Raw genomic sequence first — 12,709 nt, forward strand, 5'->3', positions numbered from 1 at the left:
GGTACAGAAAACCTAAACACCAAAAATAATTTGAGACATAATTAGAACTTCTGTAGGACAAGATCTGCAGTGAAGAGATTGCTTGGTGTTAATGAATATTAACTAGGATTTATCCTTGAGTGGGGAAAGCTGAAGGTTTTAATTTTATTTCAAAGGTAAAGACTGGTAGAGTTATGAAGTTTTACGTTCTTTTCTTTCCCCCTGAAATTTCGAGTGTATAATAAATGAGCCAGTGCTAATGTCACAGATGCTAATTTTCACAACCATGACTGAAGTGATGTTGGTTTCCATTTGCATTTCATTCTAACAATGATGAGAGGTGATGAGTTGATGATAAGCTGTTTTCACCGTACTGCCCGCTGTGCAAATTTATGCTTATAGGCAAAGATGACACATAGTTCTGTCATTAAAGGGCTTTAGTGCATTGCCTCTTGAGCAAAGACTGTTTGTCAAAATCCATTTGAACTCTGGTAAATAAGCAGGAACAGATGACAACATCTGGGAAGTATTTTTAAGAACCTGGTTTATGCTGTAAATACCTGTGGGCCTTTAGAGGGGGGGTTCAGAGAAAAATAATGATACTTGTAAAAACCATGTGTGTGTAGATGGGGAAAAGAGGGATTGCAGGTGACACTTTCAGGAGGTGTTTTCTGTCTCCCCTAGGCTTCATAAAATACTGGAACAAGGTTAGAGTGAATCTTGGGTTATTTTCCTTGTGTGAGTGGGTGGTCCTACAATCATATTACTGCTTCTCTGACTTCTGCTATTTTTTCTTTATTTGTATTATCATCATACTTCACAGTCATCAGCTAATAATTCTTTATTTTCATGAGCAGCTTCAGAAAGTTGTGTTTTAACATGTATGCTAACATATTTCTTCTAGAGAGCTATTGAAATTTGAGGAATTTTGTTTTCTCAGCAGGAAGTAAAGGTCCAGAGTGTTTGTGGGGAAAGAACAGTCATCTCTGACCTGGCCCTTGGCAGGAGGCTGATTAGGGTTACCAGACTCCCCATTTTATGCTCACATCAAGACATAGTCTCACAACTCTTGGCTAGCTTTTGTTACAATGGAAAAATTATAACTGTGGCCTGTTCCAGTACTGATTTATTTTGTGTGTTCCCTTGATTAAAGCATCTTTTGACTTTTTTGTCAACTTTGCACAATACTCATTTAATTTCTCTTTTCCTCCTGTCTTGGTTTCCTTCATTAGCCAGGCTTAAGTCTATAAGAGCAGAATATTTTAAAACAGAGAGCAACCTTCTGAAGGGAATATTTACACATTAATATTCATTTTGCTTACAGTAACAAATCCAGGGTTTTGTTTGTTTTCTTAAGCAAGTAGGAACATTTCAAAAAGTCTGCCTGAACCACCTTAGCCAGGCATTTTTAGAAACCAGACTATCAGCCACAGCATTTATAACTGCTCTCTGATAAATAACGTAACACAGCTACCAAGGTGACACAAATCAGCATTATCTGCCTCCTAATTCTTTAAGAATTGTTTAAGAGCAGTTGACTTACTTACTGTGTTTCTAGGAAAGCCTAAATACCCCAAAGTAAACATTGGTTTGGATACCTGTCATTGCTGGGGAAAAAGCAGTAAAAATGTATGGGCAGGACTGGCGGAGGATGTGGCTTACAGTTTCCTGTACTTCTATTTTCATCTAGTAATCTATGTCACAGCATAAATTCATATATAGCCATCACTTGGCAGCTGTAAAGGCACTTTCTGGGTGGCCACAAACACTTCAGCTAGAAGAATCAATCCCTTGCAATGTGGGTAGAACCTGCTGGGAATACCCACTCCTGAGAAGGGGAAAAAAAAAGTCTTCTGGGTCTCTGTAATCACAATATCTCTTCAGCTTTCTCTTCTAAAAAGGCTGCAACAAAGACAGCAGAGTTGCTCCAGTTGTTAGAAACAGTTCTACTCTGTTCCACAAATTGGCAGTGTCAGTGGTTTTGCTCAACATTTGCTACTTGGCACCAGGCTACAATAAATGCTCTGAATATTTAGCATATCATATATCCTTGAAGCCATCTTAATGGAAAACTTTGTTTCATGGATTTAGAGATGTGTTGTATGCCTGTTGTTATTCCACAGGAACATGAAAGATCACTTATCTTTTTTTTGTAAGCGAAATCTCTTCTGTATTCATGCTTACTCTAACTCTTGTAGCTTTTTTAAAAGTTTTATTCCACTTGCAGTGCACCCAAGAGCATGCTCTTACTATTTTTTTCTTCTTAAACCTGAGAGTGCAATTCCAGCCTGTGGAAAAGTTTGGAGACTTCTTCAGGGAAGCTGCTTCTTTGTCTATGCACAATATACACCTTTCTGCTACTTTTCCTCTCCATACTTTCTTTAGTTTATTCCATGGATACACAGAAATCTGGATAACGACTTCACCTGTACAGAGTCTTCAGGCTGCTTTATTGCCAGTCATAAAATCTTCTGGCTCCTTTTTGGAAAGCTGAAATTCAAGAGCAAAGGGTTTTCTATCTCATCACCCAGCACTGGAGCTGACAAGTGTTCTCTGGCAACAAGCTCTAGTGACCTGCTGGTTTGCACCATTATGTCTTCTGGGAGGAGTTCTAGTCCTTTTCCTACCCTTCTATGTCTTCATCTCTTTTACCATCTTCACAAGAACAGCCATGTAACCTAACACTGCTGAGCTTGATTTCCATGAGGTGCTGAATGGTCACCACCTTGAGAACTGTAAGAAGTGAGAGTTCCCCTACTTGTCCATGCTGACCTGATGTGGTAGGTTTGGTAGGTTTGCTGTTCTTCCAGGTATGTTGAAGGACAAGTGAGACATGAGTCCCTGAACAATTGAGTACTTGGCTTTAGGGTTTTTCTGCAGTGCTCCTCATAGTTACTTCAGGGAGAGGATAAACACCAGAGGAGTTCTGCTCCACCAGCAAACATGGAGTTCCATGTCTTCCCTCTACCATTTTGTTTGAGACAGAGATGGAGATGTGTCGCTGACAGGCTGCAGCCATGAGACAAAGAAATCAGCCTCACTTAGTGACAGCACAGCCCAAAGCAGATGTGTGAGGAGGGGACAACACAGTGGCCGAGCCAGCTGAGCGAGCTCACGTGGCTTCTCTGCTGCCTGCACCTGTGCAAAGGGGATGCTCAGCTCTGCTGCTCCTGAATGGTTTCACTGGCCACAGCTGTGCTGTTTTGCTCTTACATTTCTGTCTCTCTGCCTCCTTCTTTAAGATCAGATGTAATGTTCAAAAGCCACTTCAAAAAGCTGAAAAGGGGACCGTGGTTCACTGATGGTTAAGCAGCTCAGAACCTGTGGAGAGGTTGCATGAAATGACTGATGGTGGTAGAGCAGCCATCCAGCTCTAGCACAAGCATGTGGCAGGGCTCTTCTGATGTTGATTACTGGCATGTTTACCTTATTTTCTTCCTGTCTCTGTAATGGAGTTTGCATTTGCTTGACTAATATATCTTGGTAATTGTGGTACAATGTCTGAAAATGTCTTTGTGTTTGTGATATTAGCCAGTATCGGAAGGAATGGGAAGAGGCAACATCTTCCTACCCCTTCAAGACAGCTTAAAATAATGTAGTTGATAGAGTTGCCTTTGCAGTGATAGGGCTGATTTCAGTAGGATTTGGGGTATGTCCTTAAATCTGGGGTTCAAAGAACACCTCAAAGCCCTAACTGGTGTCACTGCCTCAGGAGCAGCACCTCACTGGTGAGCATCTCTCCACTGCATGTGGTTCTCGTGGAAGCTGCTGGAGCCAGGGGAAGGGGAAAATGCTCAGTCTCACTCTTCTCATGTGTCAGAATGAAAACACACTTCAGGCACCTGGTACACTTGTTTTTCATGAAATGAAGCTGTAGTTTTCCACTGAGCTGTGATCACAACAACTCATGCCACAGAGATGATCAAATGGAGAGAGGGGAATGCATGTGCCCTTACTGAGCTGTTGATTGTATTAATTCCTTTTCTGGAATGACCTGAACAGAATCAGAATGATATCTTCAGATTCTTAGATTTTTTTTTTTCCCTAAGATTGCAATTATAGAGCTTGCACTACAAAGCAAACATGGAATTTAATACATTATAACTTGTGCACTAAGAAGGATTCTTACACACTCCCAAATCATATGGAAACACTAAGCTGCCAACCTTCTTTCAGCTTCCATACAAAACCAAAAGCTTGCTGAACTTACAAGTTCAAAGGTCCCAGGAGCATATTTAGGATTCCCAGGCATAAATTGTGCAAGCATGTCCAGTTTTTGAAGCCTGAGAAGCTGCAATGAAGTGCCATGGCTGCTTTCTTCAACTGGACAATAAGGATAACTTTGGCCTGTGGATGACAACAAGCCAACATTGGAACACAGCCATTAGACAAGGGAAGACACAAGAAAGAGCAAAAATGGTGACCCTAGTCTACATTTCAAAGGAGTCAAAAGCTAACCCACTCTAATGAACCTAGTATTTTATTTCTTTGTTGGGTTTTTTTGCTTTGTTTTCTGATATAAAAATTATTTAAATAAATGGACAGATAGATCTGATGAAGCACTCAAATTCACAGTGACTGATGATAGATACTGCACTGAATTTTGCTTCTCTACTGTAGTGCATCTCCATTAAGGCAATTTCAGCTAATCTCACTATGGATTCATTAATCAAGTGTAGTCAGGATGTCTGAAGGGAGATAATGAAGGGGAAAAATGGCCTATTGTTTGGATCTTATTTTTCAGCTAGTTATTTTGTTTATCACGTCCCATAATATTTGTACCCTGATAAATAAGTTCCAGTTGCAATTAGTTATCATAGCAGATGACTGGGACACCTTTACTTACAAATGCAAAATCATTCCATAATAGATCAATTAAATTTGGGCTCTCTTTACATCACATGCCTATACAGTATCAGTTAGCAGTGAAATGGGAACAAGGTGGACTGGTGTATTTTAAAATTTCCTCCCTTTATCCAAAGATGCAAGCATCCACAGAGATAAAGTCCCTAATCCCACATCTTTTTCTCTAAGCACTAATGTCCTCCAGTATCAGCAGTTCTTAGTGTCTTCCAAAATTTCTCCTCTAAAATGCCCAAGAAAAGATTTGTTCATTTTTTACTTACTTTTTACTCATTTAGGATTACATACTGTATATCTGCCCCACATAAAGCTGTCACTATATTACTTTAAAAAAAAAAGAAAAAGTTGAGGTTCTAAGAGCCCAGTGGGTTTGGAGACTGCTGAAGATGGGAATGTTTATAAGCTCTGTGATATTAACTGCAGCACTCAACCTCAGGTGACATAAAGCATGCAAAAAAGAACTTTCTGTCAGTTTTATTATTTCTAAAAAGGTTCCCCTTGAAAGAGAAGAGTGACCTTGCTCTGCTGAGCTGACATATGCCACTGAATTAATGGCTGGGCTTTGCTGTAGGGAAGCTTGCAGAAACATTACAACTCCAATGGCTGAGTTTGCTGCGAACATTAATCAGGGGAACCAAGATGATGTATCAAACACTCATTTAAAAGTAATAAAAACTAACTCTCTTTCTGGCCCCCTCCCCCAAGTTTCTTAGAATTAGCTTATTGTTGGTCATTACCTGTTGTCAAGGGCAAGGCTGCAGTAGGGCAGTGAAACTCGTGTAAGGGCTTTCTGAAGTTTGCTTACTCTTCAGAAAAAGAACAAACGAGCTTTTGGGACGGTCAGACTTGACCGTGGCTTAGAGGTTATTTTTTTAATCTTGTTTTCATCTGGAAGGTCGTTTGAAGGAACACCTTCCACTGAACAGCCACGTTCCCACCTCCTCTGCCAGTGCATGCTGGTTGCCCCACTTGCGGTGTGCCGGCCAAGCCTGGGGGTCCCTGTAAAATTGAACCTTTGGGGCTGGATTCTTCTCAGCCCCTCTTCAGGCAAATGTGTTTTTGTCTTCTCTTGAGGCAAACATGCTTGTGAGTAATTTCTCTCACACAGGAAATCCAGCAAAACCCTGCAAGGTCAGGACCTAGATAACACACAACATTATTAAAATCATGCTGTTTAAGTAAGCAGGGAAATGACTTTAATTGAAGCTGCTAGGTGATTTGGTTTTAAAATGTGAGAACTCGTCTGTGAATTCAGCGGGTTTGAAGAGGAGGAAGTTTCAGGAGAGGAAAGATGTTGGTATTTAAGGGATTAAAGATCAAAGCCTGCAATGCTTATGTAGTGTTTAACCAGCCTTTACTCAGGCAGTGCTCCCCTCTACTGCAGTGATGGTTTTGTGGAGGGTGGATTTCAAGGCTCATCCCTCGGTGTTTCTGCCCATGTGTAAATGAAGGGTAGAAAAAGGATAGCAGGGAGGTGGAAGCGCACATCATTCCAAATCCTTAACTGTCATTTTCATAGCTCCTCTGAGTTTGTCACACATCCTTAACCTTCTTTTAAAGTCATTTTCTTTTCATGGTTTTGTGTGCCACTGAAAGTCACTTTTAATTAAACGTCATATAAATAATAAAGTCTTAATTACATAATTATTGCAAATACCTGTGTGCACACTCCCAGAATTGGACAGACTGCCAGAAGAGCACTTGGAGTGACTTTCCTCATTGGGAACTGAGAGTGCTCTGCAGCAGCTGGGCAGGAACAATGGTGCTCAAAACTCAGGGTCAACATGCATTTAAAGAAAGTGGAGTCAGGTCCCTCCCCCCCCTTGCACATTTTGCAATACTCACTTGCACAAAACTGTCCAAGTGTTAAGACTGGCTTTTCCTAAGTTGCTTCCTTATTTAGCCCCTCACAAAGATGTTTAATCAACACAGCACTTTTTTTTTTTTCTTTTTGCCAGACCAAACTGCCTCTTTGCTCAGATGTCCTACATGGCTGCTCCTTCCAGGGGAAGACTTTGCAAAAAATTCCACAGCAGCTCTGCCCTTCTCTCAGCTGCCCCAGTGCCTGCCCAGGGCAAGGGGCCCCTGGAAAGCACTGGAGACTGGTTTCTAGTGGTGACTCTGACTGGGTTATTGGGAACTCTGTGCCTGGTGTCAGCAGGGAGTTAGGGCTGAGAGACTGAGGCTGGTACCACTTGGAGGCACTGATAAAACAGCTGCTCAGTGTTTACTTTGGAGAGCGCAGTTTGTTCACCTGGAGGGCTGTTAGTTATGATTAACTCATTTTTTAAATTCAGCTTTGCTTTTCCAGTGCTTTTCCACTGTTAAAATTAGGGTGTTTGATCTGAGGCTTGGTGGTGGCAGTTCTGTTCAAGGTCCACTTTGCTCCCCTCTCTCCCCCACCTCCACGCAGCTACTGAACACCAGGCCATGATAACAACCAGTCTTTTATAGAGTCATTTTTAAGCCAGTTAAAAATGCCATTTCAGTAGATTGCTCTATTTGAGTTAGCAGGAACAAGCTGTATCTTTTTTATTGCTTTTGACTGGTGAAGTGCAAGGTTTAGGCCGTGTTTCATGTGGGCTATAAAGTTATATTAATGTGTTGGTTAGTGGTCAGAAGTTCTGTATGTGTAACTAATGTGTAAATAGGAAAAATTCCCTGTGGTACAAAGGTCATGATGTTTTCTCTTTTGTTGCTTCCCTTACCCTTTGGAGAGTCACTTAATCTTTCATGCAAATTCTCATTCTTTATACAGAAGTGAGGATTTTTTTGGTGGTGTTTGGTTTGTGGCTTTTTTTCCCACAGAACATCCAAAAAGCTATAAATTGCTGTCTTGCCATCTGGGAAAGTAGGAGACAATTCTTTTGATTATCTATGCAAGAAGATAAGCTAGCAGAGTGGAAATATTCATCCCTACTTGGTAACTCTTTTATTCTCAGAGTGGTCTCCTCCTTCTGAAGGGACTAGAACCATTAGGGAATAGAATAAATGAATCAAATCCTGATCTCCACTTATCTCCATCAATCAGAGTAGCAAGAACAGGCTGTTCTCTTGAGGGCTGCTGTATCTGCTCTCAAAAAGAGGGAAGAAGACAAGTGTCTGTGGCAGGCAAGGAAATTGAGCAACATGCTGAGCTCCCTTTTTCTTACTTCCAGTGTCCACATTTGCCCGAGTACAGCTGACATGGTTTGGGTAGTCTAAGGATGAATGGAAGCTAAAAATTAAAATGCATGGAGGAATTTGAAGAGATTTACTTGTGTGAGAGGGTCAGTACAAAGCCTTTGACATATGCAGGATTTAAAAGATATTTTGAATAGGACTTGAAGCAAAATATAATGGGCCAGAATTTATGACAGCAGGCAACCACATTGCTGAGCAGTGTGAATTGTCCAAAGAAAAATATGGGATGAATATCTCCCATAATGATTATTTATCAGGACAACTGCAGTCAGTTTTGGCTCAAAGGTTGTTTTTAGACACAGACAATCTCTAACTAGTTTGTCACAGACAACTTACTTCTCCTGTGATATGTCCTACAAGGGAAGGATGTTTCGTAACAGAAAGACACGGATTGCAGAACCTGTTGTTGTCCTACTATTTGCATACCATACCATATTATTTTCTAGGGAAAATGATAGGCTATTTACAGTCAAGCCAGACAATCAACTGCAGACTGTCCAAATTAAAATAAACAACAATTACATAGCACTTATCCCTTTAAAAGGATCATTTAAAATTCCTGGATTTCAGGGAATAAATGATATAGGAGAAGGAAGAAGGTTTTCAAATACTGAAAAGTGTCTTTGATATTTTCTATTATGTTAGTTTGGAATACTGAGCGGGAAGAGATGAAAGTTAATGTGTTGATTTATAGAAATTATTTGCTCAGTCCTTGTACAGGAAAACACAGTTGTCTCTCCCTCTGCCCATGCCTCTATTAGATTTTACTGAGCAAATTCATATTTGCTTAACATATCCCTGGGTAGCTCTTGCATGAATTGAGCCAGAAAAACCACTTAACTTTATAGGATGCTGAATCCTGGTATCAAAAGTCAATAGCGTATTTTCTCTTAGTAGCTTTGCATTTACTTTAAAAGCTTCCCTTCACCTGGAAATAAGGCATGCCCATATCTTCACAAAGTAGGTGTTCCCTGACACTAATGCAGTGACTGACACTACTGAAAGTAATAGTCCCATTCCCTTTGCAGCCAGGAGCCCCTAAATCTGCTTTTCCTTATCAGTATAATGGGGTTGGATACATTTTTAAAAGGTGGTGCCTATTGATTACTTAATGGAAAAAGTTAGTGTAGAGAACTGCTGAAGCAGCCCTATTCAGTGCTCTCCAGTGCAGCAACACCATTATCTAGAACAGTGGAAATCATCCTGTAACCCTTATTAATATTTAATAAGGATGAAGCAACATTGAAGTACACTAGCAAGCAGCCCCAGGCTCCTGCACGTGTAGGATATAAGGTTGTTTCGAGGGTCAAAAGAGAGTAACTGTGCTCAAGTGTTTATAGGTAAGACCAACACTAAACAATGTTTTCCTTCTTGTTCCCTTTAAACTATTTCCAGCACATCTGCACTTTAATAGACACTTATTCCTACTAGACATATTGAAGTGTTGGAATGCAACAGAAAGGTCAGTGTATGTTTAGAGATTGCTGAGACAATTTTATACTTTCTTTTCCCAATGTTGCTGTGAATCCCAGGCTCCCTTCTCCCTCCTGCTCTGTGCTGCAGGGCACATTTGGCTGGGCTGACAAGCTAGTCAAAGGTGTTAATCCTGTCTAATAGAACCATAATCCTCAGGGCTGTGTTTTTATATCATACTATTGAGCTAACCCCTTGTCACAGGATGTTCTTCATCTACTTAATAGCAAAGCTCTTTATGGGAATTTTAGAAAGAATTAAATGTACAATTCAAATTGTAATTTTCAGTTCCACAATGTAAAAAAACAAAACAAAACACATAAGCCACAGTGTTTAGACAACAGAGACTTTACAATCAATAAAGAGCAATTTTTGTCTTTTATTTTTTATTTTCCCCTCAGTGAATAGTAAATGTCATTATAATTGTCCAAAAATATTCACAAATCTGGGTCAGTTTCTTCAAATAACCTTTGGCTGGAAATATTTTTCAGGTTAGATGTGCCCAGAAATATAGGGCAGGGGGGGAAAAAGAGGATCTTATTATTCTTTAAAGCTGCACTGCTTAGAATATGGAGCCAAAATATGGGTAGGCTTTTCTCTTCCATCTGGCTCTGCTCAGGCTCCCACTGCTATGTCCACATTCATTTTTTGGGGGGGAGGTGGCAGAACCAGTTAATAAATAAGTTTGGGAAAACAGGGAAATACATCAAGGAGGGATTCCTCCTTAACTTCTGTGGAAGCAGGTCCATGCCAGCACTAAGTGTGCTCCCAAACCAGTCCTTTGCTCCTCCTCTTTGGTTGCCCAAAGGATGTTCTACCTCTGTTGCTCCTGAGGCTGCCTCATGACCATTCTTGCCTGGTGGAGAAGATTGGAACTAGATTGTAATAGGAACTAAGATTGTAATAGGAAAGCTGGGAGCTCACAAGGCTTTTGTGAATTTCCTGGATTGACAGCAAAAGGAGGGAGCTGGAGATGCCAGGTGAAGAGTGCACAGTGGGTGCTTTAGAAATCTGGGGGAGATGAAAATATGACTCATGTGGCTGGGGGTGGGGGAAGGAAGCAATGGAACAAGGAACTAGTTTGGCTGAAATCACATGGGCAAGGCAAAAGGATGAATAAGTACAGGAAAAGCTGTAGCCCAGATACTCTGAAATCACTTATTAAATCAGACAGAATGTATTTATTTTGTGGTTTACTATTTTGTTCAGTGTCTTTTTCCTCCAGAGGGGATTTTGAATACTCAAAAATAGACTGAGTTTATATTGCCTCATGTATAATAGAGAGCCCTGCTCAAGAACTCTCATACTGCATTAAAGATTTTCATTTAGTATGGAAGAGGGAAGTACTTAAAAAAAAAAAACAAGCCATGCTAGATCTAGCTGTGAGTATTGGTGAAGACATAAAAACAAGCTCTTAAAGATACTGTAGAGTGGGTAGATGTCCAAATTCTGGCTGTTTCTAGGGCCACACTTAAAGGGACTCCTGAGTTGGCATCAATGCTGATTTTATGCATTTTGCCCCCATGGGCAGCGCAGTGTCAGGCAGCTCTGCCTGAGCATGTCTGACAGGTATTTCTGTATGACCCCACTCCTCAAAATCTGCTGTGCCACCTCCCTCCTTTCCATGCCATTTATCCACATGCAGAAAGAGTGAAAACTGGAAGGAATGCAGAGCAATCCATTCACTGTCTCTTAATGCACACCTCAGGTGATGCAGCTTTGTTAAGCCAAGTAAGCCAAGTAAAGCTGGCAGGGCAGAAAATTGTATCCATTTATGTTTAAAAATCAGAATTTATAATTGGAAAACTTGGAAGAAGAGCATGAGGCCTGCCAGATTATTCTGTTACTTACTCCCTCTGCAATGTGTGCATTTTGGACAAGATGTATTCATAATCCTCAGCAGTCCTTGCTCATTCCTGATGGTAAAGAATCATAAATTGTCTTCCCAGCTGGAAAAATACATTGTATAAATTGGCGCAATTTACACCACCACAACCAAGTCTATTGCTTGTATCATATTTATGATGACACCTTTTTTTTTGAAACTCATAAACAAGTCTTTCTTACCTGCAAATAATGCATGGGTATTTACATACATAAGTAATGTGAAACAGATGTAGAAGAACTCATAATCATATCCATTACCTAATTAGTATTTGAAGCAGTATTGTTTCTCTTACTTATTTTTCTACCTCTGCCTGTACAGTCATAATTTTTTTCCCCTACAGTCACCTCATATTTTGTTTCTAGCTGGATGCAGCAGTTCATGGCCCACTGATATGGGAGGGATTTTTAACACTAACAGGTGGCTTGACAGTTTTATTTAAGTCTTAATAGCAAAGCAAAACAGCAGCAGTGAGTCAAGGTTTGTCTTCTCTTCTTTTGCAGCGCACGAGCAGCTTTGGGAGCTTTGACCGTTTCAGGCATCACTCGATATCAAAGACAGATGATTCAGCTGAGGTCTGTAGAACACAAAGTCTGAATTTCTGCAGTTCACTTTCCCATGACAGTTATGCAAAGACATTGGGAAGCTCTTGTGTAAATTCTGCAATGCTGAGAACTTTACTTGCATACCAGTATCTTTTCAGTGCTTGAGGCCTTGACAAAAAAAATAACCAAGAGAATCACACCTAAAGTTTGGCCCTTTGATGTGAAAATAGAAACAATTTTTTTAAAAAGTGTGCTTCGCATTGATGCATGCCCAAAGTAAGCAGCACTTTACAAGTAACTCACAGATGTCTCACTTTTGTTTTCAGGACCTCTGCAAAACTTCCCTCAATTCTTATTGATATTGGGGACAATAAATAATGGAAACAATATTACCTACCATAAAATAGATTTTCTTTCTGTCATTCATACATAGAGTATTGTGCTGGAAACCTGTTAGATACACAGTTTCCAAGGAAAATGGCCATGACTGAATATTGTCATGCTAACTGTATTAGTGTCCTTTATCTTTCCTGTAATTTCTGCTTCAGCTTGCTGTGTTTTATTTTTGTGGTGAGTTATTGCTTACTTTTTGATTTCAAAACAGATATCTGAGCTGGAGACCATAAGTGACATTGGGGAAGCAGTACAAATCAAAGCAGCAAACAATGGAGGAAGCCTGAGTAAGAAGATGAGAGCCATTTCACTTACCATGAAGAAAAAGATGGGTAAAAAATACATCAAGGCACTCTCTGAGGAGATGGTAAATACAGCCTAAGAGCCT

General features: G+C 40.3%; 1 protein-coding gene across 1 annotated transcript in view; it reads left to right on the top strand.

Annotated features, from left to right (window-relative positions):
• Positions 1–12,709, top strand: part of SAMSN1 (SAM domain, SH3 domain and nuclear localization signals 1) — a 34,441-nt gene that overhangs the window by 4,381 nt on the left and 17,351 nt on the right. Inside the window, exons 2-3 of the mRNA XM_036383850.2 lie at positions 11,887–11,958; positions 12,533–12,688. Of these exons, the coding sequence (XP_036239743.1) occupies positions 11,887–11,958; positions 12,533–12,688 (228 nt within the window). The remainder of the gene's footprint in view (positions 1–11,886; positions 11,959–12,532; positions 12,689–12,709) is intronic.

This window comes from Molothrus ater, chromosome 2, assembly GCF_012460135.2.
Source record: "Molothrus ater isolate BHLD 08-10-18 breed brown headed cowbird chromosome 2, BPBGC_Mater_1.1, whole genome shotgun sequence".
NCBI lineage: Eukaryota > Metazoa > Chordata > Aves > Passeriformes > Icteridae > Molothrus > Molothrus ater.